This window comes from Pterocles gutturalis, unplaced genomic scaffold (assembly GCF_000699245.1).
Source record: "Pterocles gutturalis isolate BGI_N339 unplaced genomic scaffold, ASM69924v1 scaffold2509, whole genome shotgun sequence".
NCBI lineage: Eukaryota > Metazoa > Chordata > Aves > Pterocliformes > Pteroclidae > Pterocles > Pterocles gutturalis.
This window is the reverse complement of record NW_010130343.1, coordinates 105,260-128,287: the sequence shown is the minus strand read 5'-3', so window position 1 is coordinate 128,287 and position 23,028 is coordinate 105,260. Positions and strand designations below refer to the sequence as shown.

The following is a 23,028-nucleotide window of genomic DNA, read 5'->3' as shown; positions in this document are numbered from 1 at the left end:
TATTTTCGCTCCACGGCCCTTGCAGAGGATCCAGTATTATTCAAGAAGCTGTTCTTTTTTGGACATGTAAGCAGAGTTTTAAACACTATAAGAAGTGTTTTCCACTTACATTAACTGAGTATAAATTAAGATTGATTTCATTATCTCTGTGATAATGAAATGTAGAAGCAAATCTTTTTTTGCAGCTATACAAACAAGTCCCATCACTGATTTGCTCAGCTACTATAGGCTATGCAGTAGATTAAGATACTTAAGGATGGATCCCTCTGCCTCAACGATTCCTTCTCTGTTCTTTTTTAAATAAAAAAAAAATAAAATAAATTTGGTATGTACCACCAGCTCAGGGAGACAGTTATACCACAACCACTCATCAGTTGTGAAATCCTCTGTAGAAGGGGCCTCCTCTGGGCTTGAACAAATTGCCACAGCTAGATGAGTTGTGCAGGGGTATGAATCTTTTTGATATAGAGCTGCAGATATTCGAGGGAGACTCTTTCTCCCTGCTCCTCTTTTGGGAATACCCTTCTTTGCCAGTGAATAAGGGATAAGAAACAGTCAATAAGGCTAAAGGAAGCCAGTTCTCAATGAAGTAAGAGTCATCATCTGCCTAAAAAAAAAAGACTTTGGACTTCTTATAAATAACCTAGGCCAGAGGTTCAAGGGATTAGACTAACTCCTCCCAGTGCTATACATGCTGCAAATTCTTATATAATGGACCTTCATAATGTTGGCTACGAAAGAACCGCGTAGCCTTTCATTATGTCGTGGTGCCAGTCCAACGTTCAATGGAGACAAAGGGAAAACACCCGTTGCCTTCAGTGCTTTATAAGAATCAAGAAAATTGTTGGGTTTGTTGGCTTTCTTTTAAATATGAATGAAGGTGCTTTTACCACTGAAATCACTTTCCCTCAGCCATTAATAATGCCTGGAGATTCTTTTCTAACTAGGGCATCTGTTTACATAAAAAATGCAGTCAAGCATATTCCACTTAAAAACCAAAGCAATTTTTTGATGTTTTACATATACTGAGCACAGAAATAACTATCCCACACCTAAGATGTGCAACTACCTTAATCACAGTGAAAATCATATATTCAAACAAGGAAGTCATGTACTCCATTGAACAAGGTTCCTTTACTGAAGATTGACAAAGTTAATGTAAAATGATTGAAGAATCCTCTTCTAGAGCACTATCTTGGCACCATATTTGTCATTAAAATCAGTCATAGTTATAAAAGGCAACAGGTCAAAGCAGATACACACATCTGGATTTTTATAACTTTACTCCCCTGATTTGAAAAGAGAAGATGTGTAAAATACTGTTAAGTCATTCACTTACCATGGATTTGGTGAAAGGTCGAGCCAAGGTAAACAGCAGGGTGTACACCCACCAGTTACGATGAATGGAGGAGTAAATCATATTTCCAGGATGGACTGAATTAGATGTCACCCCATGAGGAGAAAGGCGCCGGTTCAGCTCATTGGAGAACAGTATATTGCAAAGCTTGGAACGATTGTAGGCCAACATAGCCCAATACTCCTTTCTAGATGGAGAAAGCAGGCTGAAATCAAGTTTTCCAGAGGAGTCTTTAATGTCTGTAAATCTAAAAAACAGTAAATATGCCTTAGATATCCCAGAGTTAATTTCACTCTCATTAAGAACAACATAAAATGTAGACGAGAGAATAGAACTTGGCCAGAACCTACATAAAACAACACCTTATTTAGCAGCTGAAAGCATCTAGTGGAAAATGCCTGAAACCTAGACAAAGGTCCCATATAGTATGGCAGTAAAATTACAGAAAAATTAGCAGAAGCAAATGACAAATAAAAACAAGCCAAAAAAAGCTTTAATGGTTTAAAGGCATAATATGTAACTTAGGAATCACTTTATTTTAAATCCAAAAAAAAAAAAAAAAAGATTTTGCCACAGATCTAGGAAAGCACAATCAACTTGGAGGAAATAACGTAGGATAAAATAACTCCATTAGAAGCAGAGAAAACCAGCATCCTTTCATTTCCCTTTCTTCCCATCCCCTGATTATTTCATCCAGTGTTCACATACTGCACACTTTCATTTAAGTGTTCAAGTAACTATGGATGAGTCTCACTGCCTCTTAGACTCTTTTTTAGATTAAAAATTGATGAATATAAAGGGGTTATAACCTTGGTAACTTGCCATCAATAGTCTTATATGTTTAAAAGATAAACGTAAACAAAGCCAAAATGAGTTCTGGCAGAGTATAATGTTTTTAAGTATACCCATGGCATGGCTGAACACAAATCAAAGTAACTAGTTGATGTTTTTTAATTGGGTCTGACAGAGTCATTAAACACCAGCTGTTTGTTTCTTTCCTTTTTTTTTTTTTTTTAATAACAAAGTAGTGAATGTTGTAAAGACATTTACATGAAGAAAAGGAAGTTTCCATATAGCATTCTTCCCCCCAATTCTTACAATTTGATTTATGAGTTTACTGGTATATCTTAATATTAGAAAATAATACTACATTTAGTTCTGTTTCATTCAGAAGAGCTACTAAAAATAAAATGGATTTAGCAAGCTCTTTTTAATACTTAGATTTTTCAGAATCAGCTGGGAAGAACAGGGATAAACATAATTATAATACACACTAGAAAAATGTTTTAAAATATCTTTACTAATTTTGCATCTCATGCCCAGAAATGAAGAGATCAGCTGGAATTTCAACATTCATTTTGTGAGCAGAATTATAATACACTCAGAGAAAAGCAACGATGGTATTTGAACTCAAGAGGGATCCAGGATGTTCTGTATCTTGCAGAATTAGCCCTTCAATCTCAACAACAAAATTTCTCTTTCATAATTTTCAGACAGATAAAATACATTTCTGAAATTAACAGAACTATTCTGGGAGGAATTTCCTATATTCATTCCTCAAGTAATCATTTATGACACCAAAAATAATCTATAAATAAAATACTTTGTGTATCCTGTGCAACAGAAACATGGTGGCATATTTTAAGTCCAGTCTTGCAAGTGTGCTTATGTGAGTCAATCTGACTTATGTCGGCAATCTCACTGAATTCAGTAGGATAAGGGCTGTACAATCAAATTAACAACACAGAAATAAAGACAGAAGGAAAGTCAACCTATTTACTATTCTGATTTTAATATGATGTGCTTAAAGTACCCAAAAGCTTAATTTAAACAGAATTAATTTGTGCTGAATCCAGAGAAGTAACTAGAAATGAATTAAGAACCAGAGAGGCAAATAAATATTTTGCCTTGGAGCAGTCTAGTATAATATTTTCTGCAAACATGGGACTTTATTTTTTTGCTAACATGGGGTCTTGACTCCTGCAAAAAGATCTAGCCAAGGTTTATGGAAGTAATAAGATAACAACACTTCCACTTTACAACATAGTTTAAGGCTCAGAGTTCTCAAGTAGGTCAGAAAGTACTACTACCTAATAATACCTAATGTCTAAACTAACTCCTTACATCAACTTCTTGCCATTAAACAGATGAGGGGAAAAGCACAGTTATTTACACTGATCAGCTTACGTGTTAAAATATGCCACAGTACATGAATTGGACCCCTTAGAAAAAGGGAAATTTACTATTTGTATTTATTATTTTATTCAAACATAGACTGTTACTTATTTTTTGATGGGCTTCTATAAAACTTGGCTGATCTTACTGAGTTAGCAATAAGCACTTAAAAAAATGTTTTTGAAAACACAGATAAAGATGTCCAGAGATGTGAGTTCTAGTTAAACACAGCACTTAATATAGTGAAAAACAAAGATGTCACTTAAAATACTCCAAGAGATACAAACTTACAAAGGGGAACAAGCAGCTGACAATTCAACATAATCTCCCACTAAATAACAGCTCATTTATCCATATCCCGTTGTGCCCTCCACATCTGGCAAGTGATTGGAGTTGGCAGATTTATTTCTAGAGCTATCTCGCCTGCCCCGCAGTAGCCTCCCTCACTCCTAACAGGACTCTGCTACTTGCTTTCACAAACCTGGTGTGATTTGCAAAGATAAGGATGTCCACATTTTGTTACCACCTAATTACTAGACATTTCATGTCTTTTAACACCAGGGAGGATTATTACTGGCATTTTCTATTGCTTCCTTTCATTTCAGCCATCATAAATTTAAAATGGTAAAAGTAAATCTATCTACAGTGTGTCATTTATACCATAAGCCCCTGTGTTTGGAAGTGATAAAGGTTTCAGCCTGACCCTTGGCTGGTCTGTCTCTACCAGGTCCCTGGGGTTACATTTTATGGAAACATGATTGAAAAAATAAGCTCCATTCTGGGTCACTAAAACATTTCAGAAATATGAAGGCAAGGAGGGGGAAAAAAAAGAAAAAAGCACTTACGCATTCTTCCTTTTGGTTTGCTAGAGCTGTTACACATGACCAAAAGTGAAATAGAAATCAACAGTAATGTTTAAAGCTGGACATTATAAGTTTAATCCCTCAGTGCCTGAGCTAAATCAGAAAACAGTAAGTGGTTTGTGCCCACTAAAATTCAGAACTGGGGCATGCATTTTGCACAAGGAACTTTATTAAAATCAAATCTGTCCTTTCAGTTATTAACACAAACACCACAAGCATGTCTGAAATAAGGCAAACCTCATCAACGTCTTTTTGTTGCCAGCTGTACTTCTCCTGGCAGTAGAAAAGATGAGCATCTAACATTTTAATTAAAAAATTCACCAAAAGAGGCATGGCCAGATTTCTAATAAGTATTAACTACACTGCTTCCCATTTTATAATTATACAGCTAATGTCTGCATTGAATTCCCTAATTTCTCATTATAAAACAATTGGATTTCATCTAGCAGTTTTTAATTGCATTGTTTCTCCTGCTAAAATAACTGCACATTCTTCTCGGTAAGATGTTGAAGTTGTTGAATGACAAATCAATATAGGTCATGCCATTCAGATTTAATCAATTATTATTCCATCTCCTCACAAAATCAATGACTGGTCTGAAATGCGGCGAAAATCTGCATTCGTACAAAGAATGATCAAAAAATACCTACATAGTTATAAAACTAGAACACACTTTATCCAGCAACAGAGCCAAACCCAGTAACATCCACCGATGTTAGTAAATCTTCTATTTTTTTAAAAAGATTATTTAAACACAAATACTTTAGAGCAGGGCCTTTTGTTTTCAAAAACTTTGGCAGTTCTGCCATAGCCGTTTTATGCTCTAAGGACTGCAGGCCTCAGCTAAAGCAATGGTGACGTTGACCAACCTGTGTGATTCGGAGGACACCACCACAACCCTGGCAGGAGATGACCGGCGTAAAACATCTTCCAGAAGCTGGACAAGATAGAAATGTCCCAGATGGTTCACCTGGAAGGTGGTCTCCAGGTCGTCCTCTGTCAGGCACCAGGGAGCCCCAAACACGGCAGCGTTGCAGACCAGGATGTGCAGAGGCCTGGGCGGGCAGAAGTGTGGAATAAAACCACATCAGGAAAAAGAAATCTCACGGAAATACACGTAAACATGGTCCTGTGTGAGCCGGAGTGAGGTGTGAGCCGGGCTTAGGTGTGTACTGGGCGCAGGTGCGAAGGCTTCGGCATGGCTGCAGGGTGGGTTCTGTGAGGAGAAGCTGCCCCCCCGCCGGTTCCGGCCTGTTCCAGGTTCCTCAGCGGCGCCACCACAGGCGGGCTGAGCCCCTCAGTGACACTGGTGGTGCCTCTGGGAAAGCGAGGGCAAAGCCCCCCACAGCTGAGAGGAGTGAGGGGAAAAGGTGGAAAACGGCAGTGTGGGGCTGGCGAGGAGGGGAGGAGGTGCTCGGGCGCCAAAGCCGGGATTTCCCTGCAGCCCAGGGACAGCCATACTGGAGCGGGTGTGCCCCGAAGGGCCGCAGCCTGGGGAGAGGCCCCAGCGCTGCCGCAGAGAAAAGCGTGAGGGGAAGGAGCAGCCGAGGGGAGCTGCTGTGAGCTGACCACAACTCCCCGTCCTCCGGCCCCGCTCAGGGTGGGGAGAGGTTTTAATTTTTATTTTCCTCTAATAAATTAGGTAACTTAATAAATTAGCCCACCACAGAACATCTCAAGATGCCTACCAGAGCAAGACCACCGCACCAAACTCCTTGTGTCCTGAAAGTTCACAACAATAGCGATCAGCGGATGGATGGCTGGCACACACGGGCAGGTCACCAGAAATACATCAACACTATCAATGGAAGGAAACAATCTCCTTCTGGTGCATTTAGAAAATAATTTTTTCCTAGGGGAGGAGCAGCTCCAATCACTTTCTTACATGGGGGACACATCTATTCATGACATCTGCACAACTGGTGCAGGGGAAAAGTGATTAAGAAATAAAGCCAATACAGCCAATAAAGACTGAGTTGGAAAACAAAAGCATCCTCCAGAAGCTATAATCTTTGGTGGAAAAACTGCACACCATACATATGAGATCCTTGAGACAGCATCCTTCCTCACTGAACTCAGCTAACCCAGTTTAAGGAATGCCACAATGAAGGAACTTGAAATGAAACATTCCCAACTTGCTTTGTAATGGGTAAGATTCTACCAAACTAGCTAGAAAAGAACCTAGACTGTCACATACCTCTCTCATTCAAAAATCAGGTCCAGAAAACTTCAAATTCCTTGATATCTCCATGTAATCTCAGGATGCTGCGCACCTTGCAGCCTTCCCAAACTCTACAGCAAGATCAAGGACAAGCATCCTTTCTGTTCTTTCTTGTCTTTTTTCAAATCCTTATGAAACACAGCAAGGACTCTGGTTCTCGGACCTCAGACAGATCTACATTTGCTAGATTGTTTCATCTCTAAGGAAACCTTGGCACCAATAGTGTATTCTTGTCCTTGAGTCAGAGTCTGACGCAGCAGACCTCAGCAAGCATACCCGAGCTGAAAACCTCAGACCTGAGACTCTGCAGCTGGCATCCCTGGCCCTGATATAATTAAATAGGAAAGGTCACACAAAATAATGACTATCAAACGAACACCTTTCATTCTTGCACTAACTGTGCACTAATACCTGTGATGTCCTAACACCACAATAGTAAGATGTCACATTTGTTTGTTTAGCCTGTTACAGGGTATTATGTCTTTACTGTAATTGGCCAAATCCTATGATACAAAATCAACCACCCAACATAAACTCTAATTCTGAAGATAATAAATGAAGCACAACTCAGAAAAATACCTGCTTGTTCTTTTCAAGTACTTCCCCACAGCCCTACACACAAAAGGATGACAGGAGACCCAGAGTCAGATCATTTTCCTGCATGGGTGAAGGACACATACACTGTAACTCAGCATCTGCAAAAGGAATTCTGGAAAATACTGTGAAACATGAAGCCCCAGGTTGTCAAACAAACCTAAGCAATTAGATTCCTTCAGGCATGTTTGAAAACTCCAGATTTTGAGAGCCCAGTTGTCAAAAAAACATTTCTGAAGGAATCAAATGCACCCTAGCTGAATACTGAAAGAGCTGTGTAATCATTGACATAAACACTAGGCTGTATTTCCTTATTAAAATAAATTTCAACTTCAGGCCCACTGGGAAGTTACCAATGTAGTCTGCTTTAATAAGAAGTTAACAATCTAGTATCTGTACCTGTGCCAACTTGGAAAATTTCAACAAAAAGCTTCAGAAGCAGTGTGAAACATCTGTGTAGTTTGGGAAGCTCATTTTCTGAAGCGCTGAATTTCTGATTTGCCTTTTGGTCAGAGACACTTATACGCATAATATCGTCACATACATACTACACCCACAAAAGAAACTGAAGATGAAGGGGGACTGTCCTTTTAAGGGCAAGATTCTTTATTTTTCTTCAAACCAACTTCAAAAAAAAGGCAGTTTGTTTTGGTTGTTTTTTTTTTTTTCACGCAACACAGTGCAAGCAGGCTATTTACTAAGATAGGCAGGATCATATTTTTTAAAAGGTACCAAAATGTTTTAAACCCAAGTTCATTTTGTCTGTTCGAGATGCATCTGCCAACAGGAAAACAAAACCTCATGAAGCTTGACAGTGCATGTGTGGAAACTTTGGATGATTCATCACCTCTTCTGAAAGTTTATGGAAAGCTCTAGCAAGAATTAATTTACAGATTTGTAAATCTGCTGGGAAGAAGGACCAACTTTCTTCATCATAGATGCAATTTTTGCTGTAAGAGCCTCCTGTACAAGAACTGAAGCACACGAGTACAGCAGTAATACATGAAATACCAGCGCCATTCCCTGCAAAAGCAAACATGGCACTTTTCAAAAAGACTGTAATTCTCTTTGATAATTGTCATATGTACTATGACGTTAACAGACCACAGTAAGACAGAAAGGACTCGCATATGAAGCAAAACTATATTCCACTTATCCAAATAGTAGTATCCTTCATTAAGACTAATTACGCAATAACTACCAGAAGAAAAATATGCACTCTTTACTTAAAACTGTCAGCTCAATTAATTAAAAGATTATTCTAGAATTATAAAACTATAAAATGTAGTCACTTTTAAATTGTCAGGGCTTTTAATTGGGTTTTATAAAAGAAATAAAATTATGCTTCAGGGCTTTTAATTAGATTTGTATTTTTCAAACAAAATTTTGTTCTAACTTTTTAAAGTAAAAGTAATTAAAATTAAAGGGATGGTAAAGTTTAAAGTATTTAGAATATTTTATTAAAAATTTGTGAAGAAATATAAAAATACAGAGACATATTTTCATACTGAAAAGGTAATATCAGCTTCCGTTTTAGAATTTCTTTAATTAGTGTTAGTGTTTTTAAATGGTTAAAAACTGATTTCTCTAGAAAACACCACAGAAAAGAAACCTAAAGAGTCTTATCAATAGATATAGCTGTTGTGCTTCATTTCAGCTCAGAAAGAACCACTTCTCAGATTTGGATACATGTCCATTAAGCTATCGGTGGCTCTCATCAGGCTGCTAACAAAGGTCCAATTACTGAAAACTGTCATCGAAAATTTTGTGACCTGGACACTTACGCACCAGGAAATGAATGAGATTACCTATGTAAGAGCCACCATATAGTTATGAATTTCAGCCACAGATGACAGATTCTAATCTCAATGGTGCAGAGCTCTATATCACTGAGCGTATCATTATGCAGGAACAAAATTTTTAAGACACATGACAATTCACACCACACATCTGGCACTACAGCTTTGCTTTATGACAGGAGTATTTTTAAGTGATAGCAGAACCATGACCTTGATTTCACAAGTTCATTAAAAACATTGCTGCGATCTACATTAAGCTTTCTCCTGAGCCCGATTTAAAAAAAATAATCCCCTCTTGGTTTAAAATAGTTTGTATTTCTACACCAAAGGCACATCTAAGGCCAACAAAAAATGTCAGCAGCAAAGGAAAATTTTCTTTAGTGTTTACCCCTGGTATCGACATTACCAACCTGCTCCCTCTAACCATGACACCTATTTGATATTTCTGGAAACACTGTATAGTTAAAACCTTACAGAGTGTTTTGAAAATTTACCCCTATGCCTCCTTAAAATGTCTTCATTCAGTGACTTACATCAGAGCAAGTGAGCTAAGGTGGTCTACCATTAAAATTTAAGTATGCACTGGGACTCGAACATGAGCTGCTCCATCATAGCATGTAGTCACTGTTTCTTATCCTTCACAGCATGACCGAGGCTCAAGAATACTCTGCTTTAACTGCAAGCTATACAGCAATTCTAGAAAACTCTCCTTGTGCTGGTAAGTGTAGCTACAATTTAGTAAAAGTTAAAATGCATGTCGAATTAACACAACATTCTTAATTGTGAATATCTCAGCTGAAAACCATCTAATATCTTGTGCACTTCACAAGTCTGCGATATATCACTAACCCTTGCAACAGGCAATTCAGATCTTATATGCTGTGCTCATCATTAGGAGCACAAAGCAGTCCAACTGCTCCTTGCTATTTGAAAATACAGTTAAGTGAATAAATTAGAGAGATACAAAAATTAAGTTGTTGTTATAAATCAGTTAGTTACGAAATTTAATAATCAATTTGTTAGCACCTGATGTAAAACTATGATCTGTCAGCAGCCTCCCAAGCTGGCTGTGTGCAGCAGTAGATATTTCCAAGGGAATTAATTACTGATGATTTGCAAAGGTAAGAATAATATTTTTCAACAAATGTAGCCTGTGCACTAGGAGGTTAAACAAACACCACCAAAATGTCAACAGAGTTCTTGGCTTTGGTGTTCTCCCATTTCAAACGTAATGAAATAGTTAACCAGAAATTATGCAAAGGGAATACTTTCAAATCTTCCCATGAAGCAGAATGTCACACCATCTGGGGCACTTCTCAAGTGATTTGAAAAGTTCACACTGTTTGGAATTACACTGAAATTCAACAGAAAAGGCCTCACCATATCCCCAAAGTCCCATAAGCAACTGCAGACCTATGTCATGGCCAGTAGAGAAGGCAGAGTTACGACTTCTCTTCCATAAAAAAGCAAAGTCACAGCCCACCGAACTTTTCCATCCCATAACTCTGAACACCCATGTTGCTTTCTCTTAAAGTTAGAAAATGGTACTTCCTCCTGTGAGGGAATGCCTGTATTCACAAAGGAAATAACCAACACGCAGGCTAGGCTTATGGATCTCCAGAAATCCCTCTCAGTTTTACAAGCAGCACTGATGGGAAACTGAGCAATGGGAAAATCATTAAGTCAGACAGCAGCAGGAAATCTCAGAGCCATGTATAATCTAGCATTGACCCCAAAATATTTACTTGTTTGATGAAAAGAAACAAAAAAAAAAAAAACCACCACTCCTTAACTCAATGAATTTTGGAAACGAATGCTTAATGTCTAGCTTCCCTTTTTCTAAAAATACTGACAGCAAAGCCAGCAAAAATATGCTCTGTTGCCACCTGTCAGCTGGCAGAATTGTGGATCCTTGTCAGACAGGCTTCATTTTAAGGCAAGTGACTAACACAGGACTTAGAGCCCTGATGGATGACCTCCTGCTAGAAGCAAGGAAAATTCTCTCAAATTCATCCTACAGGATTTCTTTGCAGGTTTTGACACTGTTGATCAGCAAATACTTCTGCCCCACTTCCAAGAGATTAATGAGAGTGGACTGAAACTGTTCTGCTTCTTCCTTCGTGCCAAATACACGGGAATTATTATGAGCAGCTGCCCCTGTGTCTTCGTAATATATCATCTGCCTACTGCCATATAGGTAAGCCATCTCTCAATAATTATTCACTACCTCTCTAAAAGCTTCAGTATACAATTTCATAGAACTTTGGAGAAGGAACAGAGGTCTCAACAAATTTAGAACTAAAAAGAAAACATCCATTAGGCCTGGTTTTCCCTTTATTAGCTTTTCTCACACGCATGGGGGAAAAAAAACCCAACAAAAAAAAAAAAAAAACACATCATCTTACACCTCCAGAATGTCTCCATCCAAGAAACTACATTTTCGTTTGTCAAAGTGTTGCATCTTTGCTAGTTCTGTATCCCTGGGGACTCAAAATACCTCCATAAGTATGGATTTTGAAAGTCTTGGGGCCAGGCTGGGGTAGAAGAGAGGGTAGGATAGGGCTCTGCAACTTAACTTGTGTCCATTCAACCTTTCAGCACTTCCATTCTGCATCCTCTTCCTTTTCCCAAGCCCTGGCACAAAAAGAGGAGCACTTTGTTCCATTCCTTGCCATGCCCTGCAAAGATATTTTGTTTTGTTTTGTTTTGTTTTAAATCTCCCTGATGCTTAGGACACAGCAGCAATGAAAAGATCCAGAATCTGGTACTTTTCAATCAGCAGCTCACCTAAGGACATGCGCTACCTCAAAGTGGACACATACATCTTTTTCAAAATCCCAATAGCAAATCATTATTTACACATACACACAGGTAGTTACAAATAAGCATAAGCCAGCTGTAAAGGAACATTTATTTTTGCAATAACCATGGAATGATTTGTTGTTTCTGCATGTACTTCTAAATATATGAATTTCATTTGTACACAGTAAGTACTTGTTACAAAAAAGAAAGCTACAACTCACAAGGTCGGTCAATTAGTACTTTGAGAACATATTTGTGATATTTCCCATTGAAAACAGCTAACTCCTTGGAAAATGTTTTCTGGACCATGGTTGATCATTCAAACAATAAAACACTTCATGCATTTTGAACATTTCACTTGCCAATGACAACTCCTTCCTCTGTTTTGCCTAGAGATATATAGAGCTCTAACACAGTTCCGAAAGCCCCTAGCAGCTGCATGCTGCCATTCAGACCTGAAAGATTCCATGTTGTGATAAAAATTAATGCACTTTGACATCCTCTGGGACTTTTGGTGCCTTGGGAACAGCTAATGAAGAAATACAACCTTTTCAGACCATAAAACAAATTTTTGGCTTCTAAGATGAAGAGCCATGTGGTGTGTGCATGGCCTGTCTCATTTCAGCAGTAAGGCTTGCATACCCAAGTGCCAGAAGACTCTGCCTTCATGTGTTTTAGTTATCTCCCATAGAAAGCCTTTAACTAAATAAACTAAAACCATTTTAATCTATATGTCATTAAATAGCTACTCTCGCCTTATATTTCAGAATTCTTCAAAGGCAACATCAATTAAACACACAGATCTTCTTAAACCCCATTGAGCTGTTGTACTGGGTCTGGCTGATATCTTGGGAGGGGACACAGCCAGGACAGTTGACCCAAATCGCCCAAAGGGATATTGCATACCATATGACATCCGCTCAGCAATAAAAGCTAAGACAAAGGAGGAGGAGGGGGGCATTCATTAATATAATGTTTGTCTCCTGGAGCAACCACTACGCATAGGAAGCCTTATTTCTCAGGAAGTGGCTGGACATCCCTTGCTGATAGGAAGTAGGGAATAAAATCTGTTGTTCTCCTTTTCTTCCGTGCATGGCCTTGGATTTTTGCTTTATTAGACTGCCTTTATTTTGACCCATGAGTTTTTTTCTATCTTATTATTTTCCCCTTGTACTGCGGAGGAGGGGAGCGATAGAGCAGCTTGCTGGGCACTTAGTATCCAGCCAAAGTTAACCCACCACAGCTATAATGCTGCAAAATCCTTGTTTTATTTGCAACAAAATACATTTCAATCAGGCATATTAAGTCATACATATTTTACTTCCTTAGATACTCAAAACAGCCTTCACAGCTGGTGCATCTTGTGGAAATTTTTTTTGGAAGACAGGGCCCCAAGACTTTATGAGCCATCTTAGACTCTGACTTAGGCACAGACACATGGCTCAAAATGGGAACCAGGACCACCAGCGTGCTGAGCAGAAAGCCACTGGAGGGTTGTTAAGTTTTCTTCATTAGGTTACAGTGAAAAGAGCGCAAAGTGTCCAAAGACAAGTGACAAGTTCACAAACCTTAGCCAGCACAGTTGTAGTCATAAAACTATGTAACAAACACCTAACAAAATCTTGCAATTAGTAATATGTAAAAACACTTAATATTTTTGCAAATACAATTATATGTAAAGTTATGGTGAACTGTCAATCCTATCCTTATTTTAATGTGGACTTTTACCTCTAAAAAATGTTCTGAGACAGTAGATATTTCCATGATCCAGCAGATGAAATCAGAGGTGATGTGGCAAAAACGTCATGATCTCTGCCTCCAGTAAAAGGGGGGAGAGGCTAAGCTTGAGAGATTTTTAATTTAAAAAATACTGAAACCAGGTTTTGGATCCACATGACTTGACACATGCTACCACAATGGGGTAATTGTGTACGAGAGCTTAAAAACAGAAGAAAGAAGGGAAAAAAAAATAAAAAATGAAAGAAAAAATATTTATGCAGAAAGCCAATCCCCAGGCTTTAATAAGGCACAGTACCACCAGAAAGAGAAAAAATGTTTCACCCTAATATAATTATGTATGTTTCAAATGCAGTCAGCCTTTGATCTTATTTAAATTTAAGATACGTGCTGTCTGCAACGGTAACTTCTGAACTGTGCATGTTTCAATACTTAATTCAATGTGAATATTTTTTGATATCTCAAAGTGTACAATGTTGTCCAGAAGTTTGTGCCTCAGTGGCACTGTCAGACTGACAACTGTATTCTAAGTAGAGAAGACAACAGCTCACCTGTTACTAGCTTTAATTCACAAAAAAGTATTTCTATAAATGTCAGAGAGTTAGCAGATTTGTACAGTGTTCAAAAATATGTTCAAATTTTGAAAGACAATATGCAGTGGCAATGATCATCTCTGACAGAGATACACCTAGTAAAGAACTGTTAGGCATATTGGCATAGTGGCATCACAAATAATTAGTTGAAATCATATATTAATTTTTTCTGGACCTTTAAAGTTATCTCTGCAACAACTTTCTAAACAGATCTCATTTTTACATATGTATTTATATGTATGAATAGAATTTATCATACAATGTCTGTGAGTTAATTGCGGTTACACTGGAATTAAACAACAACTTAACACACATGCAATATGTCAGTTATAATACATGGAAATGCAGAAAAACAGTATTCTGCAGTTCAGGCTCTGAAATCTTAATTGCACCCACAAGGTTTCAGAGCGCTTCTGCTTGCAGCATGAAAAATGAATGTACTCATAGAGTCTGAGGCCTCCGTTAAGGAAGCCAGCTGAAAATCTGGCCCACTCCATTTTGGGTCTGGTTAGGGAAATAAGAGAGACTAAAGTTCCAAATGGAGAATCATAATTCATAACTGCTGTCTTTTCCATATTTCTGTACACAGCGTAAGTGAATAAACTGTTAGCGTATGCCAATTCTTACCACAAAAAGAATTTCCTATTTTAAAGCATAGGAAAGCAACTGCAGCAAAAATCTACATATGGAAATCCTGCATAATTACAAATTGCTGCTACCAATTCAGAAAATTCTTAGTAGCTGTTGGCAAACACTATTTTATATCTTTGAAGTAATTCAAGATTTTTCAGGATAATTTCTTTTTTTTTTTTTTCCTTAAACATTGAGAACATTAAATTGATGTTTTACTGTTTGGCTGAAGATAACTTTAATTCAAACCAAGTGGCACTATGCACCACTCAAAACTAAAGATGCCCATAAAAGTTCGTCTGTAACTTTACTGTTCACTTCTGCCTGATAACTGTTTTGATCATGGAAGTGTTCTTATGCTGAGGATCAGGCAAATGCCATTATAACATGATGTAAATATTGCCAAAAGTAGCTATTTTGGAAATTTTAGAACTGAAACATTAGCGCTGTCCCCCAGTTAAAGTCCGGAGGTTTTAGTCAAATATGTGATGATTAAACTGGGAAATAAATACCGAAGTATCACATCCACAAATCCACACACCTACACAAATACCAAATCCTACAGACCCTGAACTATCAAACACTGATGCTGACTAGATTTAAATGCTACGTTGCGTACAATCACGGGAGGGCAGTCATTTTGTCTATAAAGTGGATTAATACCAACCATAATTCCTCACATTGTGCCCACTCAATGAAGAGGAGATTCAATTCAGTGTTTTTAAGTTCCAAAAGCCTAAAATGAAAGATTGGTTGGTCTGCCTCTTCCAACCGCACAAAAATCAGCCAATGCCAAATCCATCTTAGCCCAGAACATTTTTATAAACAGATCATTTATTTGATTTTTCCATAACAGAGACATTCAATCAACTGCTGGAGTTGGAAACTAGCAGAGGGGAAAGACTAGATACAGATAAAAGAAACAACTTGAACAAATCTAGCCATTTAGGTGCACTGAGACCTCTTTTCCTACTCTCATCCTAACCCTAGCACTGCCTTCACGTGGAAGGAAGGTGGAGGTCACTTACTCCTGGTGGAAATACCCAGTGGGGAATGTATCACCAGACAACAAGCCAGGAATACTAAGAGAGAGCCAGAAATCACATTTAAAAAAAATTAAAAATCACAGAAAAAACAGCATTGCTTTTCAATACTAGAGCCTAAAATTAGTTGCCAGTACTGTAACATAATGAACTGGCTTCCTGTAAAGAATTTGTTCTGTAAATCCTTCAGCCATATCTTTTATCAAGTTAGACTTCCATTTTACGTGTTAGTCACATTGTGCTCAGGTTGTGCTGCAATGAAGGAAGAGGTAGATCAGACTTTCAACAGCAATATTGTTTTATTCTGTCTTTTCCCAAAGATGACTTTGGGAGATCCAACTAAGTTATCATGTTTAGCTTATTCTGCCCACAAAATCTTTGTAACTGTGAGAGCAAGAAAAACTGGAGAGCACTGTTCCGCTCATAAGGAAAGTTTATATTCTGCTGCAGTCACAGAACTGCAGGATCTAAAATAATCTGCAAAACCCTTCTCCCCCAAAGCTCTATTTGAAACTGCTTGGATAAAAATAAGTCTCAGAAAGAGAAACAGCTGTATCAACTCAAGAGTAGAGATAATGCAAGCAAAAAAATTACTATTTTCTATGAGGATGAAGGATTTTCCAGAATCTATTTATAGGAATATGGCATAATTTACCAGTGTTTATATACTCTGAGCCCAAATTTTATCTGTATTCAAGGCTGCAACACCTAACAAATCCAAACAGGAATAAAAGATTCCTATCAAATCTCTTACAAGCATGATAACTTGAAGATGAATCATCTGACTTTTTCTTTGAAGCAAGGAAGCCTTCTTAGCTCTTAAGTACTACTCCAATTATATTAAATGTTTCTTTCCAGAGTAACTCTTTACTCTCGTTTATTATTTATGTTTTTCTCAATGCTCCCTCTGTTGCATCATTTGTTTTCTATATGCAACCAGCCTCTGTTTCTGAGCAGAGGATGACATTTCTTCATTCTTCACGCAGTTTCCAGAATCTCTCAGATTCTCAAGCACATTCAAGAAGCTGCCTTCACCACCTTCACCAGCTGCAATAGGTTTTGATGTTTTATCTCAATTAAATTTAGGGATCCTTTTTCTGGAGTAGTCCTATTTTAGTTTTCTCATACAGGAAGAGACATGTGGAACACAGTCCTTAAGACTCTTTTCCAATAGCTGTCAATCAAGGAAGAACAGGCTCCCAGGTTATGACGTGACTAGGAGTACACCCTTATATCCGTTGACAAAAAATAGCACCTAGAGCCATGAAGTGTTCCAGAAAAGCAGAATTTCAAAAGACAAGCAAATCTATTGTCCATTTTATAAGCTTTCAGTTACTAGGCCAGGTGTCACCAAGACCAGTAGATTCTGTAGAATACCAGTGTGCCAGAAAGCAATTGTGGACTGGAGGAATTAAACAGACAATAAAACTATCCACACCTATATGTTTAAGATGTTCACCACTGAATACAAAGGGACCCTTTGCATAATGTGTTGTGAGAAATAAAAATACAGATCTTTATTAAAACGTGCATTCATATAAAATTTCTCTTTCACACTTCATAATTATTGCTGGTTTTTTCCCCAGAAACCAAGATCTATACAACTCAGAACTCAAATGATAGTTCTGTTTAGAAGAAAATCAAACACTTCATTTGCTTTTCCTACTACTTTATTGTTAAGGAATTTGTAAGAGATTTTGTAAGAAAGAAAACTATGTACTCGTAACATATTTCCTATGCTCATTAATAGGACTTACAGCTGCCTCATGGGAACTGGGCAGAGTGTATCGCAGTGTGCCTTCTCCTACAGGTGCATGAAATCAGAGACACCAAAGCCTTTTAAGAAAGTTAGGCTACCAGCTAACAGACTTGCCAAAGCATAAAGAACAAGACTCAGTCTGTCACCGAAGCCTGTAAGATTTCTTTCAACTGCTCATAAAGCTACTAATGCAAAGGAATCACTGATCTGACAAAAGCCTCTGGACACTACAGCAAAACAAATAAACGAAGAGACAAAGGTAGTTAGTGTACATTAGGGCTGAAAAACGCATAGGGCTAGCATTGCAGTAATAAGATGCTACTGCCAGATAATTGTTTTTCTGACCATTTTCAGACATAGTTAAATCACAAAAAATCAGAGCCAGAAAGAACTAGTAGGTCTTCCAGTCCGTTCTCCTGCCAGTGCTGATGATTGTAAGGTAACTCTTCTGTATCTGTATCAGATAAAAGATCCACTGCTACGGGAAGAGTGTGTGGTCTGGTTTCCATCCAGCCTTAGACTTTAAACAAAATACAACTGGAAATTCATTTTCGTCAAAACCCCTCAAGTCTCACACCAGATACAGACCTTAGACTGCATATAATGTTATGGAGTCTAATGCTTGGGGTAGTCCTGCCAGACATACACACATCTGAGTACAGATTTGAGACAGAAATATCTGCAGGCAAGGCAGAGGCTATAAATGCTGTTTATTACTAAAATTTTTCCAAATAAAATGAGAGTGAAACATTAGTAAAACCTGTCCATCACTGACAATGGAGCTTAACAGACCTACACTGGTGAAACAATGGATGCCAACAACTGTGAAACAGATTTTACTGATTCTGTATCTTTACTGATTCTGTATCTTTACTGATTCTATATCTTCTAATTTTCTAAGCTCCCTGGCAAAAATTGACGTAAGCATGTTCATTTCTAAGGATTTCTAAACACGCATACCAAATGGTCTAACTAGGATGACCATGATATGATCTGCAACACACAAATCAAGTTCAGAGCAGCATTTGCAAGAAGGGTGCTTTTAACTTTTCACTGTACCAAATGGTTTTAAAGAAATGTAGCATATTAGAAGCACAAAGAAGCTAAATTAAAACACTTATTGTTCTCATACTATGAAACCAAGTTGGTATTAAAGCAGCAATACTGCAAGGATTTATCTATTTCAAGAAAGCTTTAATATATGAAGATGATATACGATAAGAAAATATTGTTACTGAGGATTTTGGCAGTAAAGGAACTTGTGTTAGAAGGCAGCTCTGACAATTCTTTGAATCTAAAAGACCTATAAGTACTAAAATGTCATCTGTCTATCCATGTGAGATTTAGCTTTGGCAGTATTTCAAAAGTGAAAAAAACATTATTTTTTATATATTTTCCCCACTACAATATATTTTCAAAGCTGTCTAAGAGGCCATATTCTCTTGAGAAGTACAGTAAGATGTATATGTGTTACAGAAATATTTGCAGAAAAAAACTAAGTTGAATAGTCACAACAATCAATGGGTCAAACTGTGGACAAAAGCACAAAGTGTGGAATTTATTGTCAAGAGTTGGCACATAAAGATTTCAAATAATCTCTTAAATTTAGACAGTCGTTATTCTGTTCAAGCCAAACTAACCAAACCATTTGGAAGCTGACTTGGTTATCTCCATATAAATTTGTCTGTTGTTAAATGATGTCATTACCACCCTCTGTACCCCTTTTTCTAAGTATGGACTATTCCCAATACAGGTTTGGAAAACAGAGTTGTCTCGCTCATAGGGCTATTTTCTTTTAAATGTTTTAAAATTAAAAAGAGACAGAGAGAAGAAGGTTAGAAAAGAAAGCAAGACAAGGAATGCACTAATTGCTCATCCCTGACCTCTTCCAAACAACTGCAAAATGATGAAAGTTGGTTTTTTAAAGATGAAAACAAATGATCTTTAATTTACATTTTAAAAAATTCCTGTTAAAAGATTATTCACTAACTGTAGTTGCTGATCAGTCCAGCTATGGTGAAGCCTGCCAACTGTGCTCAGCTGATAAAAACATTAAAATAACAAGAAATTATTACAATAGATTTTCTGTGTACTTACATATTCTTGGATTTGAATGCTTCAGCAAAGTGCTGCACACTCTGAAGAGAAGCAAGGTCTAAGGTCATTGCTTCTACCTTGGCTTTATGCTAGAACAAGAGAAAATATTAAAAAAGATAAGTACCAGCAAGTTTAGTTCACAGTATCATGTTACAGTAAATGTGTTATGAAACTTGTCCAATTCCCTTGTTTAACATTATAAGCCCAAAGTGAATACAAATCATCAAAAGCAATGGACAAGCACAACATTTAGTGCCATAAGTAGCACTGCCATTTTGTGGTTCTGCTATGTAACACACAGCTTTATATAATATAATGAATTGCCACAAGGTAGCGTTAAGGTTAATATGGAATCTTTTTTCTTCCATTTAGCTAGTGAAACTTATCTAACTCATGAAATAAAAAACAGAGTAAGCATTATTCTTAATGCATGCTGGTTTCTACATACCATAGCAACAGAAAAATACTCAGTAAATAATCCACAAAAAACCAGCTAAATTCAAACTTGCCCAGATTAATCCAAAACAATCTATTGTTCATAGCAGGTGATATAAAAGACAGTATAAAATGAGTACAGAAAGTAACTGATCAGACTACACAGCTTTTCATACAATAAGAGTTTACCAGTGCATAATATCTTCTAAAGAAATTACATACATACTTAAAACCAACTTTTCACCTAGAAGAGGACATGCAACCGCACAAAATGACAGGTTAACCTGAAGGTGCTAACCTTTGGCACCACCAAAACAACTCTTCTCAATTTTTTCAGCTTTAAGATCCCTGTTCTCAGACCTTTTGAAATGCTTACACTCAAAATCTCAGAACAAAATGAACCAAAACTCCATTTTCATTGCAACCACCAAAGTGAAAGTCATCACAGAACCAAGTGGATGGTGGCTCTGCAAAGCCACAGCTCTGGACAAGCTTTCATTGACTGCAGCTGTGTGTCTGCACTGCAACATCCAACAGCTGGGTTTAGGTCTTCCACAAACGCTACACTTTAAGACATCTATGATCTTCTGCAAAACACCATCCATCATGACATACAAGTCACATAGTAAGGAATTATGAACACGTCTTTGTGCTCACCCTCGCTTTCAGACTCACTGTTGCCCAGCACCACATAAACTCTCTGGTACATAAAAGAAAGCTGACAAAAGCCCTGTACTCTCCCCAAACCTAAACGTCAATTTTTGGTCCACTCTGCTTAGCTTACTCAGGAAAAATAAATTAGAGGGATACTCCACGTAATTCCAACATGCTACCTACCCCTACGTGTCAGGCTGGACATGAGCACTGCTGAAGGAAAGAGTAAGGAAAAGATGGAGCAGATAGAGTGGTACTATGCAATCAGAGGCAGCACGAGCGGAGAGGCAATGGGAGCTTTGTTAGCACCGTGGTGCAACAGGGGATCTCCTATGATTACAAGGTTATACAATGAGCACTTCTAGAGGAAAAAAAGGAAGCAGGACGCATGTCAGCGCGGAAGGAAGCCAAGAAGACTGTTCCCATTGTCTCCCAAGTTCAAGTAATTCATCTGATCTCCGTGTCTCATTACATCTGGTGCTGTTCTCCCTACATCTGTTTTCTATTTTGCTAGCACCCATTCTGCCCGCTACAATTACCTTACAGGTTGGGTTTAAACAGAATGTCACTCAAATTCCCTTTGTCCTCCTCCAGCCAGACTTATCAGGACAGCAAAATAAATACAACTAAAATTCCGACAGGTTCAGTTCCCATCAGGAAGTATCAGTTGATGGACTCTGAAAATGCTAAATCCAACCTTGTTACAAAGAGGGTTTTTACCCTCACAAGATGCACATCACTCTGGAATTCATTTTGCCCCACTGGCTAAATATTTTCTTCTGTTTGATGGTCAGAGACTTGAGAAAGATGCTGCTGCCTTGCATTATGCAATAGAGCTCCACAACAACTTCTCTTCAACTTTGCAGTTCAAAGCTGTTTACATAACAAAGAAGTAGGGTGCATAGCTGGGTTTGTTTTGCTTCTGCGTTCCTCAGTTGAAACATTCTCCCGTCTCTCCCAAGGGTAAAAGGACAAGAATGCTACAAATACAGGGACATAAGAGGGGGTCAAAAAATTTCTAAAGCACTTCAACAGACTATACCACAAGCTGTTAACTGCTGTCCTCTTGCAGACACAGATTCAAGTCCACATGACATTGCTCAGGTAATGCTTTTCCTCTTGGTGTCACATGTTAGGCTTCTGCTACTGATTCCAAGAACAGAAGAGAGGTGTCCATGTATTTCAAGTCCAAAAGAAAAATAAAGTATGACACCTCCAAAATACTTTCACAAATAGAAATTAAACAGTCTAAGATTGGCCTGGATTTGTGGATGAATATATTGAAAATGTTAAAATCAGAAATTTAAAAATCATAAATAAATTACTGAAAGTGATAAATGTTTGACTGCTAGATAGCAAATGCAAACTATAATTATGTCTGTTCTCTACCAGTTCCATCAATAAAATGAGACTACCTTTCTATTCATACTCTATTTTCTTCAGCCGGTAAGACAATTTATTCCAAACAATTTAAAACTACTTCATCTTTTTTTCTTTTTGCTTTGATATACATACACTTACATAAAAAGACAAAGAAAACATTTGATAAGAAAGTAAAAAAAACCTGTATCTAAAATGACCTGAAAAAAATGAAAAACAGAGATAGCAAAAAAGAATGGTTTTAGTAATTTTTCCATTGGTCAGCAAAGGCAAATGGCAAAATAATTTTTTTTCAACTTTCTCCCTGCTTTTGCTTTTTAAAAACCTGATGGCAACAGTCTGCATTTCCTTCACACATATACAAGGTGCATACTGAGCACAGAGACACACATTTGCTCTGTTTTCCTCATAGGAGAAACTGGAGCATGCAACATCCAAAGCACTCGGATCAGAACTTGCCACCTCAGCTTCTGAAGCATGCAAAAAGCCCATCATCATTTTTTTCCACAAACAGGAACTGGGAAAGAAATCATTTTACATGCCATGAGCTTAGGCAAGTTCCCAGATTTCTGTTTTAGATTCTCCTTTATCAACTGAGGTTCGAGCACCTCTCACTCCACACAGGTATTTTGTAGACCATTAATTCCTACTACACTTTGAGAACAGGAAATACTAAGCCTTTAGTATCAATTCTTTTTCTTTCCAGATTTTCCCACTCTTACTTCTATGTCACAATTTCTTTTTAAAAAAACTATGAATAAGGCAATATACTTGCACGGTATATTCCTAATAATGTAAGAATATATTCAATCAATGACAAGTAGAAGGTTTGTTGTTTGTTTTCTTGCAGTAGCTCGGTATTACCTTTGTTACAATGTTTTCCCTCTTT

General features: G+C 37.6%; 1 protein-coding gene across 1 annotated transcript in view; it reads right to left on the bottom strand.

The window, feature by feature from the left end:
* Window positions 1-370: 370 nt before the first annotated feature.
* The window catches only part of WWOX (WW domain containing oxidoreductase), a 125,709-nt gene continuing 103,051 nt past the window's right edge, over window positions 371-23,028 (bottom strand). The window contains exons 5-8 of the mRNA XM_010080182.1: window positions 19,671-19,759; window positions 5,265-5,450; window positions 1,340-1,604; window positions 371-607 (exon numbers count right to left, since the gene is read on the bottom strand). Coding sequence (XP_010078484.1) covers window positions 371-607; window positions 1,340-1,604; window positions 5,265-5,450; window positions 19,671-19,759 — 777 coding nt within the window. The remainder of the gene's footprint in view (window positions 608-1,339; window positions 1,605-5,264; window positions 5,451-19,670; window positions 19,760-23,028) is intronic.